The sequence below is a fragment of the Macrosteles quadrilineatus genome, unplaced genomic scaffold (genome assembly GCF_028750875.1).
Source record: "Macrosteles quadrilineatus isolate MER2022 unplaced genomic scaffold, UCM_ALF_1.0 Scaffold_7__1_contigs__length_78375512, whole genome shotgun sequence".
NCBI lineage: Eukaryota > Metazoa > Arthropoda > Insecta > Hemiptera > Cicadellidae > Macrosteles > Macrosteles quadrilineatus.
In genome coordinates, this window is record NW_026542600.1 from 72,883,788 (window position 1) to 72,906,673 (window position 22,886).

Here is a 22,886-nt window from a genome sequence, read left to right on the forward strand (position 1 = left end):
ATTCAAATTAAATCATCCATTACCAATCAACACCAAAAAATTACGACGATGTCATTGTTACAGCAAATTAAGGCCTCTTTTATACTCTGCGGTGCCACACGGCGCTGCGTAAAACGGCAGGCGCCGCATGTTTGTTTGACGGCCATGGCATTGGTGGGGGTGTCAGGGCAGGCAACTTAGAAATTTATATTTACCACTAGTGTTTAGAAGTGTAGATTTTATTTTGTGGGGGTGTCAGGGCAGGCAACTTAGAAATTTATATTTACCACTAGTGTTTAGAAGTGTAGATTTTATTTCGTCGATAAACTGTTCAATAATGACATCAGTCGTAGTTGATTTTGTCGATGTACATAATCAAAAGTTGCAAACTGATGCACAGGAAAGAAAAACAAAAAACAAAAAGTGAAATGGGAAGAGTTTGTTGGGCCGAGTTTGTTTTCATCAGTTTGTTGAGCCGAGTTTGTTTTCATCAGTTGGCAGCACTAGACAGCTCCGATGCGGCGTGTCGCAGAGTATAAAAGCTCCTATATAACGCAATGCACCTCGAGGCTGCATGTTTCTTCGGCGCGTCATCGTGCATCTAGCTAGCTGCAGCGGCATGCGGCGGCCGTCGCAGGTTATAAAAGCTTATTTAAAACAATGCTCTTACAGGGCCGCAGCAGCATGTGGCGCGTCGCAGAGTATAAAAGGGGCTTAAGTCAAATTAGGAAAGTTTATAACAAAATGAGTCATATTCTAAATTTGAAACAGTCTTAACAATTCTACAGAAACATATATAGTGTACATTTTAGGTCCTATGTAAGAGCCACTAGTAAAATTTCTGTTTGCACATTTTCAGAGTATTTTATTATGACAAGACATGTTTCACTATTCACTGTATTATTTCACAGCGTATTGTTTATCTTCAAATATAATACTACATGACTTAAAGACATTTTGTCAACCTGTTCAAGTATATTTATTGCACTGTGCTTGTTTTGAGTGTTGAAGAAAATAAATGTGTGTTAGGGATGTGATTTACTATTCCAAATGTACAAGTAGCTTGTGGTAATCATCATAGTTGGGAAAGTTAGTCAAATATTCTAACTAGTTAGAATTTAAGTTAGTCCCGTGAAAAGTAACTGATAGAAGTTATTTGTTAGTTAATCGTTAGAATTTCTATTTGTTATTCAAAAGTATGCATTTGAATCATATTGATTTAAAACTACGTTCAAGTTTCTGTTGGAGAACGTAGATATTTGAATGATTCTGCTAAATTTAAATAATGAAAACATACGAGTCGAGTCCATATTCAGTTTTAAACTGGAAGTGCACAAAGTAAGCCACTTTGATATAATCAAGGTCGTTATTATTACAGTTGGCGGCCTCTTATAACCTTGCATTTGCCCGTCCACATAGACTAACCGCCCGTGCGTGGGTCGTTTACAGCAAGGAGTGAGCCGGTACAGTACAAAGGTGAACTGTACTGATAAAATGTATTCGGCAGTGACTAGGATCCGAACCCACAACATCGCTGCTGAGTTAGTATTATAATAAAAGGTACTTGATTTGAGTTGATCATCTGTATCAAGGATACCTATGATTTTACTATTGTTATACTTGACTCACCATGATATTGTAAGAGACAGTCGCGTATCAGCTTGTAGTTGCGAGTAACATTGTTCACCACAGAACCGAGGCAAGACACACAGCTCATTATGACAGATTGGTCTTGCCTCATGATCAGTTTGACCGAGTCTTCCTCGAGCCTCGCCAAGAACGATTCACTCGGATGTTCAATCAGAGGAACAATGATTTCCAACGTACGAGCCACTGAACTGATGATTTGGTAGTCTCCTTGAGTCTGCAACACAAAACATTCTTCTGATTAACAATTTACAGCAATCTTTCGTTTTTATTTGGACACAATCCCCTTGGTAGGAGACTGGTTACAAAATAAACTTACAATTGTGGTTTGAAAGTAGCATACATTTTAACAAAACAGAAAAGTCCAACTTAGTAACAAGGAGTCCAACTTAGTAACAAGGAGTCCAACTTAGTAACAAGGAGTCCAACTTAGTAACAAGGAGTCCAACTTAGTAACAAGGATTTACTATCAAAAAATAAATAAAAGTCTCATTATCATAATTTACAGAAATCTCATGTCTCTCACAAGAGTAGGTATTTGACAATTTACCTACTTATTCATATGTTTATTAACATTTTTGGTTCTGTAATTTGTTGACGATTTGTTCAAACGTTAACGTTATACTAAACCATTCAATTAATATGATGAACAAGATATAATGACCTCATCAGTTATACAAACAGGCTCCAACAACAGCTTTTTAGATCTTTAAAAAATCTTTAGAGTTTCTCTGATCATAACTCACAGCATAATGGAGGATGAACAAATTAGAGGTCTGCGTGACAAACAATTTTTATGTCGATATGGGGCAGGACAGTTAAGTTGTTTACTACTTAGGAATATATCTTTAATGCACACATATTGTACCTCGGGTCTCGGTACGAAATTGGTACGGTACAGGGCTACTAGCATTTTTGTAATTTTCTTCTCAGGATTGTGTTCAAACCATTTTATTTTATTTTAATACATTGATAATACTATGAAGATGCATAGTATATCCTACATTATTCATGGTTTCATTGCAACAATTACAGTGTACCACATATGAGCTCAACTACTCTACTGAAGTACTGAACTACTCGACATGACCTTGAGTACAAGGAAAAACTCAACAAACGAATGGAACATAATAACCTAGCCGGCCCATGCATAGTTTTATTTCACAGTAGTGAAAACTTATTTTTTGTGTACCTTTTTAAGAAACAAACAATATTTTTGTAAAACACCCTGTCATGGCCAACTTGTATTCCACACAATATAGGCTACTGACCTGGCATTTAAGACTGAGGTAGGGCTGCAAAGTGATTGCATGTTCTACTAGCAACTGAGGTTTGATCTTAGCAAACAGATGGAGAGTTCGCAGACAAGCAATCAGCCTCTGAGACGACCCACCTCCGCGACCGTCCAGGTTCAACACATGATCTATCAGACAGTCCACGATCTGCTTGCAAGCCAACATCAGGGCTTTGCTGTGTTCATGAGACACTTTTGTGGAGTCTTCCTTGTCCTCTTTAGGTTTGAACAGCTGTAATTTAAATTAGAAGTTTAATTTATATAAAGACAAAACAATACAATCATAAAAAATAAATTAAAGTAAAATAAAATGAATATAAATAATAATAATTTAAATAATAATTAATAAGACTAGACATAACCCCCGCCTGATCACGTCGTGTCCCGTTACCGTTCTAGTATTACCCTTTGTTTTTAACCCTAAATGTTTGTTTTTATGTTCGTGTACGTTTTAAATGTATTTATTTATTACAAATTGAAGACCTTCGAATGAAGCAAAGAGACATCTGTAATGGCCGGACGATGACTCCTTTGTGAGTCGAAACTGGTTGCAAATTGATCACATAAATGCAGGTATTTACACCAATTATTTAGTATTTAAATGCGATCAGGAGGCTAAAATTCAATTTAATGAAAAATAATTGCTTATCCTCTAAACTAAGATAAAAGAGTAATACAATTTTATAAAAATAAAAATATTTTTGTAATGATCCGATGGTGTAGAGCTGAATGGATTTACAAAATTATGATGATACTCACACTGACGAGCAGTTGTTCGAACCACTCCAGACCCATGTCCTCCGATGCTGCTACAACGTCCGTAATGTTCATGACCTTCCGAATCATCACATCCTTGTCTACGTTGGGCTTTTGCTTCACCGGCGTAAACCACATATTTTGGAAAACTTCCATTACCAGCTTACGGATACCTGCAACCAAACAATAATCATTTAAAATTTCAAAATAATACTTTAGACAATTATATATTTTTTGGACTACCACAGAGTCTATAGGCCTACTGTTGAATCTTTTCAGATGAATGTGCCTGTATATTTGACAATCATTAGGGGATTAATAAATAAAATTAAAATCCTTTATTGAGGCGAACTTAGGACCTCATGGTCTTTTCTTGCAGTTAACTTCTTATAAATGGGAAGCAATTGATGTTTACTATAAGATTGATAAATAGTTATATCAATGCAAAGACAAATAGAATTTACTTAACAGATCCTTTGAACGATTTGGAATATTAGTACTCACCATCTTCATCATTGACTCTACGAATCATTTTCACACAAATCTCAGGAATCTTTGGAAACTCCGGATACTCAATGCAAATGTCCTTCAAAATTTTAATCACCCTCTTTCTCACACTAACACCAGTATCCTAAAAACAAAAACACATATTAACATGTTTTACACCATAGGTACAAGAAAGATTGGCTTCACACAGCTAAAACTTTTTTAAATTTTAATTACAATGTATATATATATAATTTGTATATGAATTAAGGAATGTTAGCTTTAAATATGAGTTCATATCATTATTTCTAATCTTAATCCTGGCTCATTTAATGAGCAGATCATTTTGATCATGCCTGAGCCCTTGGTAGAGATGTGGTGATTGTGTGGCCCAAACTCAAACGTTGAGTCGATAAAAAAATCAAGGTCTTTGAGGTTACAACTCTTTCTAACCAACTGTCATCTAGGAAATATTCAACATGCAGAGAATTTTGTTTTCTGCAAAAAAATCATTAACTTAGTCTTGTGGGATTCATCGTCATGTCGTTGGACAAACCTCAACTGAGAACATCATTAAGAGATTAAGAGCCTCCCACAAGGACGAACTTCCACAAAAAGTTTGATATCGTCAGCGAAAAAAAGAAAAGGGATCTTAATAACTCCCTTGATATCATTAATGAATATGGAGAACAGAAAAATCTGTACTTTTTTGGATGTTTTGTTTTCATGGTTAAATATGCAAGAAATCCATATTCACATGGACTAATCAAGACAGTTAGTAAAACTCAACCTGAAGAGGGAGTGTTTACTGCATTAAACCAAATTTAATTGTTAGCAGAGCTATATCCTTAGTCGCATTAGAACTATACATAGGAATCTGTATTGGCACTTTTCTTTGTAACCCTTCATGAAACAATAAAAGATGTTGTATACTATTTGTTTGTTTTTAAACGGTTTCAGTTAGTATGTGGAATTTGGTGGTTTTCAGAGTCAAATATGCAATACAACCTCATATTTAGCAATTTAGCCCATACAACCGTCTATGAAAGCCTGTTCTCATGGTCTGGCCAGGATGCTAAGTGAAACTCATCTTGCTGGATATGTGTTCACCCTCTTACACTCATATCAAAAGTGGAGTTTCATCAACAGTAACCGGTTTAAGTTTCATGGGATAATATTTTTACCTAAACCTCTCTAACCCTTCATAAGGAAATAAAAGACACGATATAAGACTTTGTTTTTGAGCTCTTTTTAACACATCCACTAAACCCATGGAATTTTGAGGTTTCCAGAGAAGAAAATGACAAAAACTCATATTCAGATTCACCCACATACAACACTGTGAAAGCCTGTGTTCATAGTACAACAAGGATGCTTTGTGAAACTCATCATGTTTGTGTGTTTGTTTACACTCATGTACACAATTTCATCAAACGTAGAGCATCAACCATTCTTGAATTAAAATTACACAATACCTAATTGACATGATGTGCTATCTTTTAACACATCTACCAAACCTATGGAATTTGAAGGTTTTCACAGTCAAAAGTGCCAAAAAATGATTGTAAATTTTTTAATTGAATACAAAATATATTGAGAGAAATCAAACTAACCAATATTCTGGCTGAAAGCATGTCGTAATACTTGTCAATGAGTTCAGGTCGACTCAGGACAAACTTGCCGACCAGGTCGACAGCAGCTTCTCGCACTGAAGTTGAGTGGTCAAGAAAGGAAAAGTTGACTCCGTCCTGCATTGCCTTGAGTCCAAGAACTGCCGGGTCAACCTCTACAATGGAAGTGAGGCACTTCATGGCCTTTGTACGGATCAGAACTGATGACTCGGATAGCACTGTCAGTATCTGGTATAAAACAAAAACAAAATAATGAGAATCTTCATTTAAATGTATTTATGTGTAACTAATGCAATATCAAGCAACGATTAAGTGACATGCACATGGGAGTGATGTGTAAACATTTAAGTTGTGAAGTTACAGTTGCTATAGTGCGGAAAAGTTGATATTAGTAAACATAAAAGAAAGGCAAATTTTTAAATGTTTTGTTGTTTTAAAGGCTGAAAATACAAGGTCGTTTTTATAAGAATGTACCTATAGTGCATTTAGTAAATCTAGGGTTAAAAAAATTTTTAAGAAATTGTCTTTTTCTATATGAATATTATTATTTCACTTGTAACAAGATCAAACTTCTGCTGCTGCCATTTTCATGCATTTATAAATTTCAGCATTTCAGAAAAGTTCGGATAAGTAGAGATGCCGAGGAACAAGTGATGATCACTTCTTAGAGAGGAATTGTGGGAAAGGTATCATTACAAGGCAAATACAAGGAAACCAACACAGCTAAAATGTTACAACTACAAATAATAAGAGAAACCATTGACTGTTGGATACTGAAGTACCATCCCATCTATATGGACCAGCTGTGGCCCATTTTTATTAAAAAAGAACATAATTGTGTGAGCCAGTCACAGAATGCGCTAGTGTCGAAAACTCTAATTCATACCTTAAGTTTTGTTGCTGACCAAGTTGATAGGTCATAACAGTTGCTATAGCTCACCATAAGTCATTCCCAAAATTTGACTTGGTAAAAAAGTTTGTGTATTTGATAGAATTTAGTGATTTAAATCAGCGCAATCTGTCGGTGGCTCACATCAACTACGACAATTTTTATAAAAAATCGGGCAACAAATTTAACATGGGGATGGAATGTCTAAGGAGAAACACCAAAGGATCAGAATTATACAAGGAAAACAACTGATAAGCTACGGGTAACAATTCATCAATACAGGGAACATCAAACGGGATAGGCAAAAGGAATACTAGGGGGAAATTTAACTTAAAATAGTACTTACATGTTTTAAGTAGGTAGAGAAGCTTTGAGAAAACGGCCTCTTAGACGCTAGGTAGCGGGAAACCAGCTCAGCACTGTCATAATCAATATAAGTCTGAAGGACCTGATTCTTCATGCCTTCTTTGCAAACGGAATCTTCAAAGGGGCGGATTTTACTCAGGAGAAACTTTTTCCTCGCTTCTGTTAACCGGTAAGTTTCCAACGGATCTACAGTCTCGCCATCACCTCTCTTCCTTTCCTCATCATCCTCATCATTCTCACTAGACTCTTCTTCATAGGTATCTAGAAAAGAAAATTAGACATCAAGCACAGAGACGTCTTGGTACAGAAATCTTGTAAAGATAAATAATTTAAAGTTTTACATACGTACATTAATATTTTTGCTTACAGTGACAGCCATCACTACTATTCACAATGGAAGCGATGATGAATTCACTTAAGCTGTGGGGGTTACCGTTTCAAGATTAACTTAGTGGACAAAACCAATAGCACAGTAATACTCAATAACAACACCTCCATCCCAGTAAAAGTACATACCGTACTTATCAGAATTTTATAGACAAGTTAGATGGTATATTTTTTGTGTGAATGTAAGTACAAAAACAAGCATTAACACAACCCTCAAATTAGGGGGCTGATAATATTAAGTGTAATTCCATACCTCTTTGGGGCAGATGCCAAAGCTGTTTTGTTTTGTACCCTTTGTCAAAAAAAAACAGTTTTGGCCTTTTATGAATGTTTGGTTCCTGACCAAATCGGGCTGTCCTTCGATTTAATTACCTATTTGCATAGTTTCATCCTTACTGCCAAATTTTTATCCCCCACGACGATAATCGTGTCTTAGCAATCACGGGATCGCAGTTAACCATGATGATGATTGATGTTTGATGAAGTTATATGACATATTTTGTTAAAGAACATATACTGCTGTGATATCATTTACCAAGCTTAAGAAATTAATGATTTTCTTACAATGAATAGTTTGATGTTTGGAGCATAACACTTTTTTTAGGTTAAAATGCTGTGATAAATGGGCAAACTACCTGTTTATGTTTAGCTAAAGGCGTTTTCATAATATGACGGAGTTTTTACACTTAAATTGAACCAAATATGTAATTCTTTTTGTTAAACTGTTTTTAAAATTATGTATTTTTACCCACATTTTTTGTTTCAGTCAGTTTTTATGGAACAGTGCAGTAAAGCCTGCAAATTTATTTAGTTTGTCATTGTTGCCATTTATAAAAATTTTTACTCAAAATTAAAAAGCAAACTAAATCTTCCCTGTTGAAAGAAAAATCTTGTCCAATTTACATCCTGAAAAACAAAAGAGGGAAACAAAAATCCTGCTTATCCAAACAGGAAATACAATCTCGTCCGTCCCTGATTGAGGTATGACTTACCAGGTTGTTTTCTATTCCTGGAGTTTCCTCGCTTGGCATCATCATTCTTGGGTTTGATCTTAGGCGATGTGTTAATATTTTTGATGTTATCCTGGTACCATTGTGCCAAGTAGAAGTGTCTGGCGTAGGTATGCGCAGGGTCGCCTTGCCCCCTCACTGCAAGGTAGTCCAATAGAACCTTTTGCAGGAACTGTGTTCTTTCCTCATCGTCTTGCACCGGTGTTACATCAGTCTGTGAAACAAGGCTTACGTTTTACAAACCATCAGCTATGCATCTGAAGACAATGTGAGACCTAAAACCTCGATAACAAATCCCTCATGAGTATCATTGAATGAGACTTGTTATCAAGGTAGACTTCTTATCGAGATATGCAATAATATGCTATTAAAGGTAATATAAAGGGTAAGTCTAATTTGAAAGGACAATTGTTAAGAAAAGTGACTTTTTATTGAGGCAATTGTTAACGAAGTTGCACTATAGGACTATTATCTGACTTGACTTAACATTTTATGAGGAAAGATCCTGGCGTATTTGGAGGACACAGCTAATAGTGCAATATATTTACATAATTTAAATTCATAGTCAATTATTTAATGATGAAATAGGTATAGAAAGAAAATATCTCACATTTATGGAGCAAATACAAAAATAGAAACTTCTATTTCCTATTTAACATTATCAGTACTATAAACTGGTCCCAGAAGTCCTCATTACTCAAAACTAGAAATAGGTAATCCAAAGAAAGTCAAAATGTTACTATTTATCCGAAACAACGTTTTATCACACAAATTTTTCACAACATGTTCCCGTATCCTGAATACAACTCATTTTACAGTAGCCCTCTGAGTAGGCCTGACCAACTGGTGTTCTCTGAAACTCAATATGTTTATGTTTCCCAATCGAAGCAAAAGCATATTCATGGGAACGGGTGAGTGTGGGTTGTATACGTAGTTCAGTTCAGATAAACATACCAGCTTTCATTACTGGCTGATCACTACCAATAAAATGTAGTGGACCAGTTAGTTCTCAAGTAATAAAAGTGGACACTTAAAAGGATATCAATCCTATAACAACAAACGGTTAAATTAATGTTGAAAGGTAGCCAGATAAGAGGAAGCCTACTACTCTGTAAATAAATTTTTACCAAAATGGATAATTTTTTTTATAAAAGAGACTGATTGGCCTTAAGAAAACTCACTCTTCCTTAGTTAAAAACAAAAACGCTGTCAGTTACAGTAAAATATTCTAATGTTTCGTGTATATACTATATAGTGTAAAGTTGTGTATTATTTGTTCCAGATTACTCTTTTTAATTTTGGTAAGGCTGCTATCCTAACAATAAAAAATATTTAAAGGAAACCCATCCATTCTGCTCCATGTTACATCCTTAACAGTTTTGACCCTGGATAATCAGCCTAGACCACTCTACTGGATTGAACTGCATTGATATCAATAAAATCTTGAGACTTTAAGCACATTCAGGCAAATGTTCAATCTAAAGTATCAGTAGGAAACTTCAAGTGAGTTTACATACCTTCAAATTTCCATCATCGTCTTTTTGCTCCTCAGATCTAATTTCATTAATGATTTGATCTATCATAGTCAGTTTGAGGTTAGACTGGACTGCGTCTTTGCGTAACCTTGCAGCCACGACACCCAGATAGTCCAGAGAAACAACCCTCAGTGGCATCTCTAGGCTCTTGTTGACAAAACTGGTCACCTGTAAGTAAACAAACAAAGCTTTCTCACTTGAATACCTTTCTTGTAATTGTGTTCTCAAGATGTCTTAGTGGTTACAGCTTGCTATCGCTTCGCTTGTGATTTTGAGTTGGAGGTGTGCAATTCACTGTCAAGAATTTCTTGGTGAATATCGATCAATCAAGAATAATTAAAGGGGGTATAGATTTAATATTAGCATGCTTTTTTTGTAGGATTTCAAAAGTTGGAGTCGGTACTATTGCATTTGCAGTCAATAGATGATAAATTCAGCTTTATGTTTCACAAAGATGAATATAGGCTATATGTATACATGATGTAATGTATATTCTATAGCTTTCATAGCATAGGTGGCAATTACTGCAAAATAAGAAACCTAATCTGGAAAACACAAAACTGTATATAAATAAATAACCACTCACATTAATTATACGATAAAGAAGCCTAAGTAAACTAACTGCACTAGAAGTTAATATACAACTGAATAAATGAATAGATTTTGAACAATCTGTCAGTAATATATTTTTTCACTCAGCCCCACAAGATAAATGTAAATTTTCAATTGTCGTATATTGATAAATGTATGAAACAAACTTACAGGAATCTTTAAGTTGTAAAATAAAATAACTATCTTTCTCTATTAGACACCTAAATTAGTAAATTTACTAAACATACCAGAAGATTTCCAAGCACACTGAGCATGAGTTCAGCGGCTGGCCACTCTGGTTTGTTCACCGTTGTCAGAAGATCCTGAACAAAGTTCTCAAACAGTGGTCGATAGTCAATCTCCTCACTCTTGCTGCTACACTTAGCAAGGAACACATACAAGAAGTTGGAGGCTATCGTACGCGCCATTACGAACTTGTTGGATATCACCGAGTCTGGATCCAGCTAAAACACACAAAAACTGATCAATAGCCTATGGATATTTTAAAATCCATTCTACAGATTGTGTAAGTAAGGTAGATAAGTAATCACCTATAAACTCAAGTTGTCCGAGCACACCATACTGACATAGGGCCCTACAGACAAGCAGAGCAATACATACTTCCATCAGTTAGTTTGGCCTTGCCACTCACGTTATGAGGATGAGATTTGTTTGCATGTAAATGTTAGACATGGTTAAAGTGTAGGGCTTGCTTCGCCCTAGCATTTTACCTGTATTTGGCAGTAATGAGGGAGGGTCTGTTTTTTGTAGAATTACATTCATTAACACTAGAACGCAGTACATGCTATACTCTAGCTCATCTAATGGATAAAGCTGAATCCAAACAGTTTTACGCATTAATCCACACAGAGCATTGGGTGTTCCTACTACTGGGCTCAGCCGGCCATCACGCTACAGCAGCGAATGTGTTCATTTCTGCAGTACCTAACCCCACCTTTATGACCAATTTATTGAAATATTTAATAATTCAACTACAGCTATTTTGTTTGTAAGCCATACTTTTTTCATTAATCTACTTATTACAAAAACATCTCATCGCGTAATTTGTTCATACAATTTTATAATTTGACATAACTAAGTGTGTAATAGAATGGAGTTTACCTGTTTGTCTTGGCCAAGGTTGACAGGTAGCACCACCATACATTGGATCAGCTGCAATACCAGAGCTGTCAACATTTGAATCTGCTCTTCAGAGTTGAGTCGGTAGGAACGCAGACTGCGTTTGGAGCTGGGAAGTCGAGCCATAGATGCCAGAATGTCGTCAAGTAGAAGCTTCCGATGTTTCTCATACTTGGTGAAGATCTACAAAGACATTATTACGACATAAAGAAATACATGGATATTTTAGGTTAACTATTTTGATAAAATTGTAATAAACGTGTGTGATATGTTAGATCAAACCGACCCAAATTGGCTGAAATTATGGTCCAAATTGAAACTTTCATGAAAATAAATAACACCCTTAAGTTGGAGTGTGCAAAAGGCTCGATTTTCGAGCCTGACCTACAAACTCAAGAGATGGAGCACAAAGTTGAAAAATCGAGTCTTTGAATCGACCTTTGAAAATCAAACCCGAGCATTTGCGATCGCGATCATAAAACACGTCTACATAGTTTACAAGATCGAAAAAATTTTGAAAAATTTGCTCCCGTTTTTGCCGCGAAAGCAGATGATGTTGATAGCGTTTCCGAAATCGTGGAAAATAATGACATTTATGTGTACAAGTCCATGGGAGTTGTCAAGGATTTTGCCACGATCACAGAAGACTACGACGACGATCGCCGAATATATTGTTAACATTTTTGTGACCACGGGAGACAACAATAATGTCTACAAACCGCAGGAGATATTCAGAATTTTGCCGTGATCGTGAATGACGTTTTCGAGACTGCAGGAGATGTTCAGGATTATGCAGAAATTGCGGATAACAATAACTTTTCCATGATCGCTGAAGATGATGATAATGACCACGTGACTACGGGTGATATTCAGGATTTTGTTGTGATCGCGAATGGCGCTGATAACATTTCCGTGACAGAGAAGTCGATGATGATGATGACCACATATTTGTGAAAGATATTCAGCATTTTACCGCGATCGTAGATGACACTTGTCTCCATGAACGATGGAGATATTCATTTTGTCGCTATTGCAGGAGACGATGATGACGTTTCTGTTACCGCAGGAGATACTGCCTCAGGTGATGATGATAATGAAAATGATCACGATATTAAGGGATTATAGTAAGCACAACATTGTGATGAATGCAAATTATAGCAGATTTATGATTTATGATAGGTGCTAAATTGAATACTGCTTGTTACTGGTGACCAAATTCAAAATGCTAATTCCATAGTTAAGTTCACATCAAATATCTAAAAAAATCAATAAGTTGTTTAACTTATTGTTAGAATAGTTATTATTTTGATCGATTGATAACACTTGTATTCTGTGTCTATGACTAAGTCCATTAAAAAAAAAAATTGCATTTTAAAGAAACTAAAATGGGGAGAAATTTATCACAAACTTAGTTCCTCATTTCATCCTTTTATCCACAAAAGAAAAATTAAATTTTACCTAATACCTTAACCTTAACAAAAAAGCATTAGTAGCATCAACAAAAAATTGTTTGACTAGGCCTGATTTTTAGACATAAACTCACCATCACAAAAAATGAACTGCGAACAAAGAATTCATATCTTTCATAATGAAATTAAGTGTAATAAAGAGAAGGCCTGGTAATACTAACATTAGTCACGAGTTTGAGGGCAGACAGCTGAAGTTCGCTGACGCCTTCAACAAAGAACGGTGACACACCCATGGAAGATATGTGGAGAACTGCTGTATCTGTGAGAGTCTGGATACTCAACAGTTCTGCTAGTAGAGACACCACCTCGGCTAGCTTGTTGTAGAGAGATAACACGCTCTTCTCTCTCACCTCCTTTGTGTGTGCTCTCTTCTTCCGCATATTTGCTACGAACCCATCTACAAACAGGGCTCGGGATAAGTACCGGGCTAAGATACAGGCTACTGAAATATTATATTATGCTACAAGTCTGGGAAGTAGGAGTTTCAGGTACAAGCATAACAGTTCTTGAGAGAGGCTTGCCGAGCACAGGTTTTCGTACGAGTGCTGTAAGCACCTTTCCGGATGAGTGGCAATGTTACTGGCGAAATGTTACTTTTCACACACATCCACAGACAAAAACACAGGTTAAGTAACACATAACCCATACGATCACAATACTGTCAAATATACAGTGCACTATTTCAAGATAATTTAACAGAATTATAAAATTTGTAAACCTTTTTTAATATTTATTTGTGAAAGGGTCTGGCCTAACCTGTGTAATATTCATTGTACAGCTAATACCATTGAGAGCTTACCAAAGAAACTGATATTGTGTCTTATTGAAAAATAGTCACGTGCATGTGAGAGTGATTGGTAAAAATACTGTACTGCAACTGACTTTACTGGTCCCTTTCTGTAAACAATGACTTTTTTTGTCTACAACACAAATATACAACTGTACAGAAACATTTAGTTTACGGTATAGTGTGGTGAAAAAATATTAGTAAGCTAAATAAATATTAGTATGGTAGTAAGGTAAAAATGTGAGTGTGGTTATATATGATTAGTATCATCAAAATGTGAAGATTTTAGGGAATTTGTATCACAAAAAAGTATTTTACAAAAAGACTGAAGGTTTCTTTTAGAAAAAAGGAAACCTTTTTCAAAAATGTGTCCTGGAAGTGTTGAAGGATCGATAGACATTAGAAAACGTACCTTTATCTTTGATATCTCTGTAGACCGGATCAAAAGATGGATAAATGGTGTTCAGTAGTTGATATTTGGTGAATATGACCACCCTATCTATCACATCTTCCAGGTAAACCCTCTTGTGCATGTTGGGGGATGTTAGGATGTAGAGGGTTGTTAGAGAAGCATCCACAGCTCTCATCACCCTCTCCATAGCCAGTTCCATCCATAGCTTGCGCTCATCTTCATCGTCATTCTGGAAATTTAATATCAGTTATTAATGTTCAAGAAGTAACATTCTCGACTGTTAGTATACAGATTTCTGTAACACATTATTACTAATACATATTTGTTAATATATTAAAGCTACTGTTAAATTTTTCTGTTGTTTCCTTTTAGAAGTAAGCATTTTAATTGGATCATACATATTTTTAAAGTGACAGTAAACATTTGTACTTAGTTCCCAATAACTTTGAAATCGTGAAATCTATGAAGAATCTTTGTGGAACTACCCCAAAAATAGACTATTACATACAAAATAACTGTAAACGCTTTCTTCACCCATCCACCCAGATCTTGTAAAATGATTATACTCACCGGGTCTGCCAAAGGGGAGACTTTAGTGCCGTCCCTGATGTTCTTCTCAAGGATACTCAGCAACCTCGTGATCCGTTCTGAGGGGATGGACTCCATGGCTCCGAGGGTCTTCAGTTTAGCTGCTTCTCCACACAGGTCTTGCAGTTGGTACTTGGGAATCATAGCTTCTGATGGCACCTCCTCTTCATCGCCTGAGAAGAAGGTATCAAATTATAATAGCACTATGGATGTATTGATTTTTGATAGTGATGGGCAAATCCAAGAAAATGTCAGTACCGGATCCGGATCTTGAAAAATCCAGATACACAATGTCATAAGGGTGGGTTAAAAAAACTTAATATTAACAGAATGCCAACTTAAATCATATTGTTTAAAACTAAATTGGTAATGTTTAAAGATTAATATATCTTATATATAGAATAATCTCCAGTTGATCTGAGATTTTTGGGGGACACAAAAAATTTTCAAAATCATAAAATGAAACATTGTGCTAAGTTTGCACAATCACCAAAAGGGTATCTGTGTATATTTTACCAACCTTCGATCTTGAGTATGCTAAATCGTGGTTTTTGCATGCAGCATCTAATTTTTGTATGCCTGGATCACCTCTTGCTAATCTCTTCCTTAAATTCGTTCCAGGTCCACAGTACTGATAGCCGGATATATGAAGTTCTACAGGTAAAATACCCTGTGTCTGTGTTCAAGAAGACTATCTGTGTCCTAACTGTGTTCTAACTTAGAAAAATATTAGATGGGGTGTCTTGACTTTTTATTCACCCTGTATGTAAACAGATAATCTTCTTGTACAAGGACACAGGGTATTTTACCTGTAGAACTCATGGTTAGTAGAAACCACGATATAGCATACTCAAGATCGAAGGATAGTAAAATTAGATCAGTGGCTGACAGCTTATTAGCTTGGGAAAGGGTAAAAGCATCAGACTCTAGTATTGGTGAGAGAGCTGCCGCCTGGGCAGTTACTAACATGATGAAAACTAAAGCAAACTTTGGTTGGGGAAAAGGGCAGACTTCAACAATTAAAATACCCCCACCGCAGCAAACCTGCAGACTAAGCGAATTTTAACTTGTCTGATTAAATTTTTACTAAAATATTACTATAAATAAGACATATTTATTCCCAATTTAAAAAAACATTAGATTTAACCAGTGCTTAGGTTTGCTGCTAAAGGAAAGGTAACAAGTTTTTTTTTACCATAGGTATAAGATTAAATAAATAAATTTGCCAAATTGTATTAACATATAAAAAATGTTAGAGCAATAACTTTTACATTACGTACTAGGACGGAATTCGCTAACCTGGCTGTAGAGCGGGTTATCGGGTTCCGGAGTTAGCCAATTCCTTAACCGAACAAGTTAGCGAGTTCCTCTCATTGACCAAATTTGAAGGTAGGGTGTTTAACATAGGGTTAGCGAGTTCCGGAGTTAGCCAATTCCGCGGACCCACATTCTCACTTCAACTTTAAGGGCAATTTTTTCCACTTAACAATAAATATTATGGACAAATTTTCAGTTTAAAAAGGCAATCTAACAAAATCTGCTATGGTTACAGACAAGCTTATTAAACAGCATAAAAACGGAGTGAAACAGTTAATCCCATCAAATTTTTCTTCAGTTAGTAAACTAACAGCTTTTTCAAAATAAACATATTATGTTTACCTGGATCCATGGTGAGATCAATGTCGTCTGTGTTGTTGAATATTTTCTCAATAGAGCGATTGAACCTCTGGTATGTATTCGTCTCCATTAGTTCTTCTACGCTTAGCTTCTCAAGGACAGGTACCAGCTTCCGTTCGACTTTCCCAAGTTTGGTCTTTGGCGTGTGAGAGGAGGAGTCTAAGGAAGAAGCATTGGTATTACTACTTTAATCGTTGATCTATTTGAAGATAATTAATCAAGGTAATTAATAAATAAACATTCATAAGTTTATTTTTATTCCAACAGTTAGCTAACATTAAAAGAGCTTCAACACACAAAATTAAACTTATATTTTTCTGCTGTTACTGAAAATTAAGAAAAGAGAATTTTCTTTTGCTTTCATATTCTGTAACTACTATAACAATTGTCAATATATTTCCAAAACACGTAAGTTGAAAAAGGTGAATTTACACCTTCTTCTTAGGAGTGGGATCATGTCTTTTATTGTCTGTGAATAACTACACCACACTACCACAGTTTTGCTGATCCAAACATACATCAAACCTGAATAACCTCTTGGGGAAATATGTTATTGTAGTTTTGAAAAACCGCTAAGAGTTCTGAAGTTACTAACTGGGGTGTTCAGCAATTGGGAATTATACATGAACTTTGATTACGGGAAAAAGTCTGAAATTGATACTTAAATTTAGTAAAGAACCAGGACATTTGGAATAATTGCCAATAGCCTAAGGATGAGCATACATTTATCCGTTGGTTCTGTTTTAAGATCGTGCAGGTTGTGTAGTAAATACAAATCATGATTGCAGTAGATAATAACAGGTTATTTCACGAGGGTGGAGGACAATAAGAAGGGAACATGAATTAATTGCAAACCTTGCAACCACAACAACCTGCCTAATAATTGTCGTAATTAAAAGAATTAAAAATTAGTAGCCTTGAAGTTAATATTTTATTGAAATACTATTTATATATTGAACACAGCTTAAACCCTGGTCGAGAGTAAAATGATTGTTTAGCGAAAAAATTAGCATTGAAAAACCAATGCTTAGGCCTACCGTTTGAATTATCGTCCTCAACTTCTGGTTCAGGTTTTCTTGAGGTTCGTCTCCTTTTTGACCAATGTTTAGCACCATCAATGTAATCTTCGTCGTTTTCAGTTTTCTTACTCAGGTCTTTCTCTGTAATTGAAAAAAAGTTTTGTTAAGTTTCAATGGCTGACAACTTTTGAGAGAAAATATAGAAAATAATCATTCTAGGATCTAGATAAAAAGATAGGGCATTTGCCAGGAATCATTAAGGACAGTTGCAGGCTAGCAGGCTTACCTTTAAATAAGTCCATAGAGACACATAAAATATACAACACAAAAGTAGAAATTTTCTTCAACCACTGGAGAAATGGCAATGGCAGTTGCAATTTGAAACTAATTCACCTTGTCAGGGATGCCAACACAGCTGAAGAGACTAAAAATTGTTTTTGTTTTTGCTGTTGCATTTGTTTGAATATGTTCACTCATTATGAATAATCCAATAAATTTACACATGTAAACACACACACAAAAAAATATATACAGTAGACTCCCTCTTATCCGGACTCCTCGGGACCGAGGCCAGTCCGGATAACGGTTTTTCTGGTTAAACCGACGTCCCAAAAACTTGTTAAAACTGACCGTTTATTTGTATACTGTATACAGTATTTCACTTAAATTTAGGAGAGCATTGTATTTAGACACGTAATCACTGGTTTCAAATCTTTCCCACGAGAACAGTTGTTTCAGTACCGCACACTTCCTGCCGATCTAGTCCGGTTAAACCAATGTGCTGATAAAAATTGTTTGGTTAAAGAGATTTCATTTCCGCAGTGTAGTCCGGTGTCCGGATAAGAGGGATTCTACTGTATACTATACACTAATGATGGGTCGGTACCACTTTTTCAATGTTGGTTGCGGTAACATCAGTACCTTATTTTTAAATTAGGCTACTTAATTGTTTTATTTAAAAACAAAATATCTCTATTTAAATTTTTTAAACTGATTATTTTTTATTAGTGTAGGTTGTTTATATTCAGGGGTTAAGAAAATTAATCTTAGGCCTATTTGTACAAACACTTTGACAACCAAACACATTCAAATCAAAATAATATATACCATAGCCTACCAGAAGTGTTAAATACAGGCCTATTTGTTGAAATGATTCACTATTAAACCAATAAATGTAACATAGGCTACCTTGGAAAGAAAAGGGGCTCTGGAAATGTCTTAAACTATGTTAACTGCCTCTTTGGAAGTTCTAGCTAAATATTTAGAAGGAAGTATCTTAATTTTGAGTCATTTTGTACCTATAGCCTGTATAATGTTAATTTCGGACTTCATTATTAAGAAAGGGAAATTTAGAACAAAAGTATTTGTGTAAAGGACGTTTTAAACAAAACTTTTTAGAAAATAGGCCTAAGTACATATTCATTTGAGGTTACAATTTAAGTTGCAGGCTTGTTGAAAAAAAAGGTTTAACAAAGGCTTGGTTTTGTAACTGTGATGGTTTTTTTGTAGGCCTAGTGCCTGTAACGGCATTGTGGGGGTTTATTTCGCGAATATATTGTTTGCTTCAACAGTTTTAAAATACTTCCAAACTTGGGAAGCAATCATCAAGAATTTTATCACAAATTAGTATCTTGTAACTAATTTACAATCTTATTTTATAAGTTAAGATATTTGTTATGGATATTTTATCTTTCTATTGATGAAACCACAATCGTAGTAGTTGTTGTTGTTTACATAATTTTTTCTGTTATGCAAGCCTACTCGGTCTTAAATTATGTCATTGCATATTCTGTATCTTGTCTTATATTGTTGGACGTTAAGGTTTAAATGTTTTTTTTGTTTCCTACATTTCTTTATTGTGTTGAAGGTACTTAATGCAATCTAAATCTTATAAACTAGAATTATGATAGTGTTTTTGCTACCCTCATTGTAACCTACTCAATTTATATAGGCCATCCTAAATAATTAGGTCTAGGCCTCGGTCTTTGGACTCTTTGGAAGAGCTTTAAAATATACTAAGAAAATTGGATTGTGTCTGACATAAACTAATGATTGATATGTGTGGATGTTAACTTTGTAAATGAATAGACAATAATATTACTCTGTGGTAATCCAAATTGGGTATCCAAATTTTAAATGATGACTTCCTTCCAGTCAAATATTATGGGTATTTGATACATATATTGACAAGCTACAAATCAAAGAAGTATCAAATAAGAAGAACAAAACAAACTGAAATACAGGTGGCACTGGAGAGATGAAGATGAAGACAACACATGATTCAGTCAGTTTTATTTAGTCAGTGACAGTGATAAGAGAGTGCTGGCCAGCCTTTACAGTTTTAACCAGTTTTATCACTTTTTATTCAATTTTAATAATTTGATCAACATGACTAGTTTTTACTATTGCGATTCTGTCAGTGTTTTAAAGAATCTTTTGACATACCACAATGTATTAGCCTAATACATTGATGATGTGGTTGCATACAATGACCTGACAATGTTCTAAGGAACGAAACTAGTTGTCATACTAGCAACTGCGGTTGGATAAGGTAATTCTTCCATTATATATTCCAACCAAGGGTCACGATGAATAACATAACAAAATTTTGGTTTTAGAAAAAAACTTTGCAAGAGATGTATCCATCTTATAATTAGTTTTCAAGCGGATAAAAAAGATGCTCTTTGCCATTACTTCATCATAACATCCTGTTTTTCGTTGTCAACTGTTGAATTTGAACAGCTGGCAACTACACTGTTTTCGTACTGAGTGCTTTTATACGTTTTTAAAAGTTTAAAAAATAACTAGACATTGTGTTGGTTGGAAATAATTTACCAGTTGTGTGAAATTATCTTGTAAATTAATGCTTCAAACATGTTTATTCCTAAACATTCTTTTTCTGATTTTAAAACCACTTTATAATGGCTATTCAAAGTATCTCAGAGTAAAATAGGTAAAACCTTTAGCTTAACTGTGATTTTTCTTGACACAATCCTAGTAGGAGTAAAAGGTTAATAATGTGTGGTACAATAATTGTTGTTAGAAAACCATGAATGTTACTATTAATTTTCATAGTAATGGTAATGTATTAAAATTAAAAATAATTGTTTAAATACAGTTCTGAGAAGAAAACCGAAAAAATACGGGTAGCCGCGTACCGTACCGATTTTGTACCGAGAACTGAGGTACAAAATATTGTACCGTACCGAACCGTACCGACCTTAAATTTTCTGTACCGCAGACCCCTACTTAGTAGTAAAATAGATCAGGCATTTATCTTAACTGTGTTTCTTTCTTGACATAATCCTGTTAGGAGTTTAAGGGTTTTGATAATGTGTGGTACCGGTACTGTAATTGTTGTTAGAAAACCATGAAAGTAGGAAATAATTCATTTTCATAGTAATGTCAATTAAATAAAATGGGAAAATACTGGAAGCGGTTTTGTACCAAGAACAAATAGGTATAGGCAAAAATAGATGATGATTTTAAAATGTTACATTGGTTACATTCAGGATTATTAACCTTAGTAGAGTTCCAAAGCTTTGATTGGGAAACTCTTTGAAGTGTATGATAATAAAATAAATATTCGCTCGGTAATATTCTATATTAGAAAATATTAGGAAGTATTTGACTATTTGATTCCCAACCCCTCCCACCCTTCTGGTGTTTTGCCTTTCTAGTGTTTCTATTCTGACGTTTTCTTTAAACATTAAATTACGCTGGTAATAAATTATGGAAGTATTAAAGGAATAAAAGTGATAAAACTTTAATGAGCTAAACTACTAACTGTAAGGTCAAGTGAGCAAGCAAGGGTGATTTACCTTTCCGCCTCTGGAGTTCCCTTTCTTTGTCTCTGGCTTTGAAATATTTAGTTTTATTCCGAGGTTCCTCATCGCTCTCGTCATCAGATTCGATTCTCAGCCTTTTATGATTTCTCAGAGTCAACTCTCTTGACGGGGATTTGTCACTATTTTCTTTAATGTTCTTCATTAATGGATCTTCAGGTCTTATCCTATTGAGCATAACTTTGGGCTCCATCAATTTTGGTGTTGAGATCGGCGTTTCTGGTTTCACCACTAAAATTGCTTCTTTGTTCTCCTGTACAGGAGCCATACTTGCCTGTGCTGGCGATGAGTCTGAAAAGAGCAAGCAAACGTTAAGTACACTTGTAACTCCCGGAAATAGAGGAAGGGTCTGCAGAATGAAGTTAGGGGCTAGGTGGAGAAGGGTGATAAATTGAGATAGAGGGTATAGAATTGGGTTTTCAAACTACCATACATTTTTTTAAAGGATTTAACATCATACACATCAAAATCTAAAAGTTTGTTTATTTTGAAAACATCTGTTTCTTTTGTAACAAACCTCACACATGGTTGTTACCACCATGATTTACGTGTTATTATTCATAACTGACTAGGGTTATTTCGATATCTTAATTCTTAATAACTGCAATATAATCGAAGGGGTTCGTTATTTCAGACTCAAAACGGTGAACATCCATACATGACCTATGGTTCACTGGTCTGGTGGAGCTGCTGACAGACTGGCGAGCACACAGAGGCTTGCCTGTCTATCAGTGACAGGAGCCATGAGAAGCACTTACAGTACCTCTCTGGACTGCTACTTGGATCGTCTGCTACTAGATGTGTTTGTCATTTGAGTAACGAGAAAAAGTTCACACTTCCTCAGATGTGAGGGACTGGGTGTGGTCACACACCTATAAGCACACCAGCACCACCTTCAAAGTGAAAGGCGAACCCCTCCTGGACATGAGCTCCGACCAGACAAAGCTTTGCCATTCCTCTTCAAAGCCTTGCATTGTGATAAATCCACAATGTGATTAATGGCTTATTACCAAAGGTGAGCAACAAGGTGAGCTCAAATGGTTTACAGGCGCATCTAAAACAACCAGTAGAACCAGGGAAGAAATGCAGACCAAGACGCCTAAAAGAGAGATCAGCATCTTTCTTGGTATCCCTCTGTGTTCCTGTCGGTAATAATTGCTGTCTAGGAATGTGGAAATCATGATACTTGGCTACGGGGACAAGAAAATATGCGTTTTTTAGATAGCCAAGCAGCCCTCAAAGCCAGTTTAGGTCAATGTTAGTTTGGGAATTCTTTGAAGCCATCTGCAGGTTAGGGGAGCTCAAAAGTCACAATCTGCCGGGTTCTCAGACATTCTGGGCTTGGTGGTAAAGAAAAGGCAGATCTGCTAGTCAACAA

At 35.4% G+C, this 22,886-nt stretch overlaps 1 protein-coding gene across 1 annotated transcript in view; it reads right to left on the minus strand.

Moving 5' to 3' along the window:
• Positions 1-22,886, minus strand: part of LOC128999155 (nipped-B-like protein B) — a 62,007-nt gene that overhangs the window by 15,524 nt on the left and 23,597 nt on the right. The window contains exons 7-22 of the mRNA XM_054425527.1: positions 21,485-21,799; positions 17,682-17,804; positions 16,627-16,803; positions 14,950-15,140; positions 14,380-14,608; positions 13,342-13,577; positions 11,694-11,894; positions 10,820-11,035; positions 9,963-10,148; positions 8,428-8,659; positions 7,029-7,309; positions 5,776-6,021; positions 4,181-4,307; positions 3,680-3,849; positions 2,898-3,152; positions 1,609-1,843 (exon numbers count right to left, since the gene is read on the minus strand). Of these exons, the coding sequence (XP_054281502.1) occupies positions 1,609-1,843; positions 2,898-3,152; positions 3,680-3,849; positions 4,181-4,307; positions 5,776-6,021; positions 7,029-7,309; positions 8,428-8,659; positions 9,963-10,148; positions 10,820-11,035; positions 11,694-11,894; positions 13,342-13,577; positions 14,380-14,608; positions 14,950-15,140; positions 16,627-16,803; positions 17,682-17,804; positions 21,485-21,799 (3,420 nt within the window). The remainder of the gene's footprint in view (positions 1-1,608; positions 1,844-2,897; positions 3,153-3,679; positions 3,850-4,180; positions 4,308-5,775; positions 6,022-7,028; positions 7,310-8,427; positions 8,660-9,962; positions 10,149-10,819; positions 11,036-11,693; positions 11,895-13,341; positions 13,578-14,379; positions 14,609-14,949; positions 15,141-16,626; positions 16,804-17,681; positions 17,805-21,484; positions 21,800-22,886) is intronic.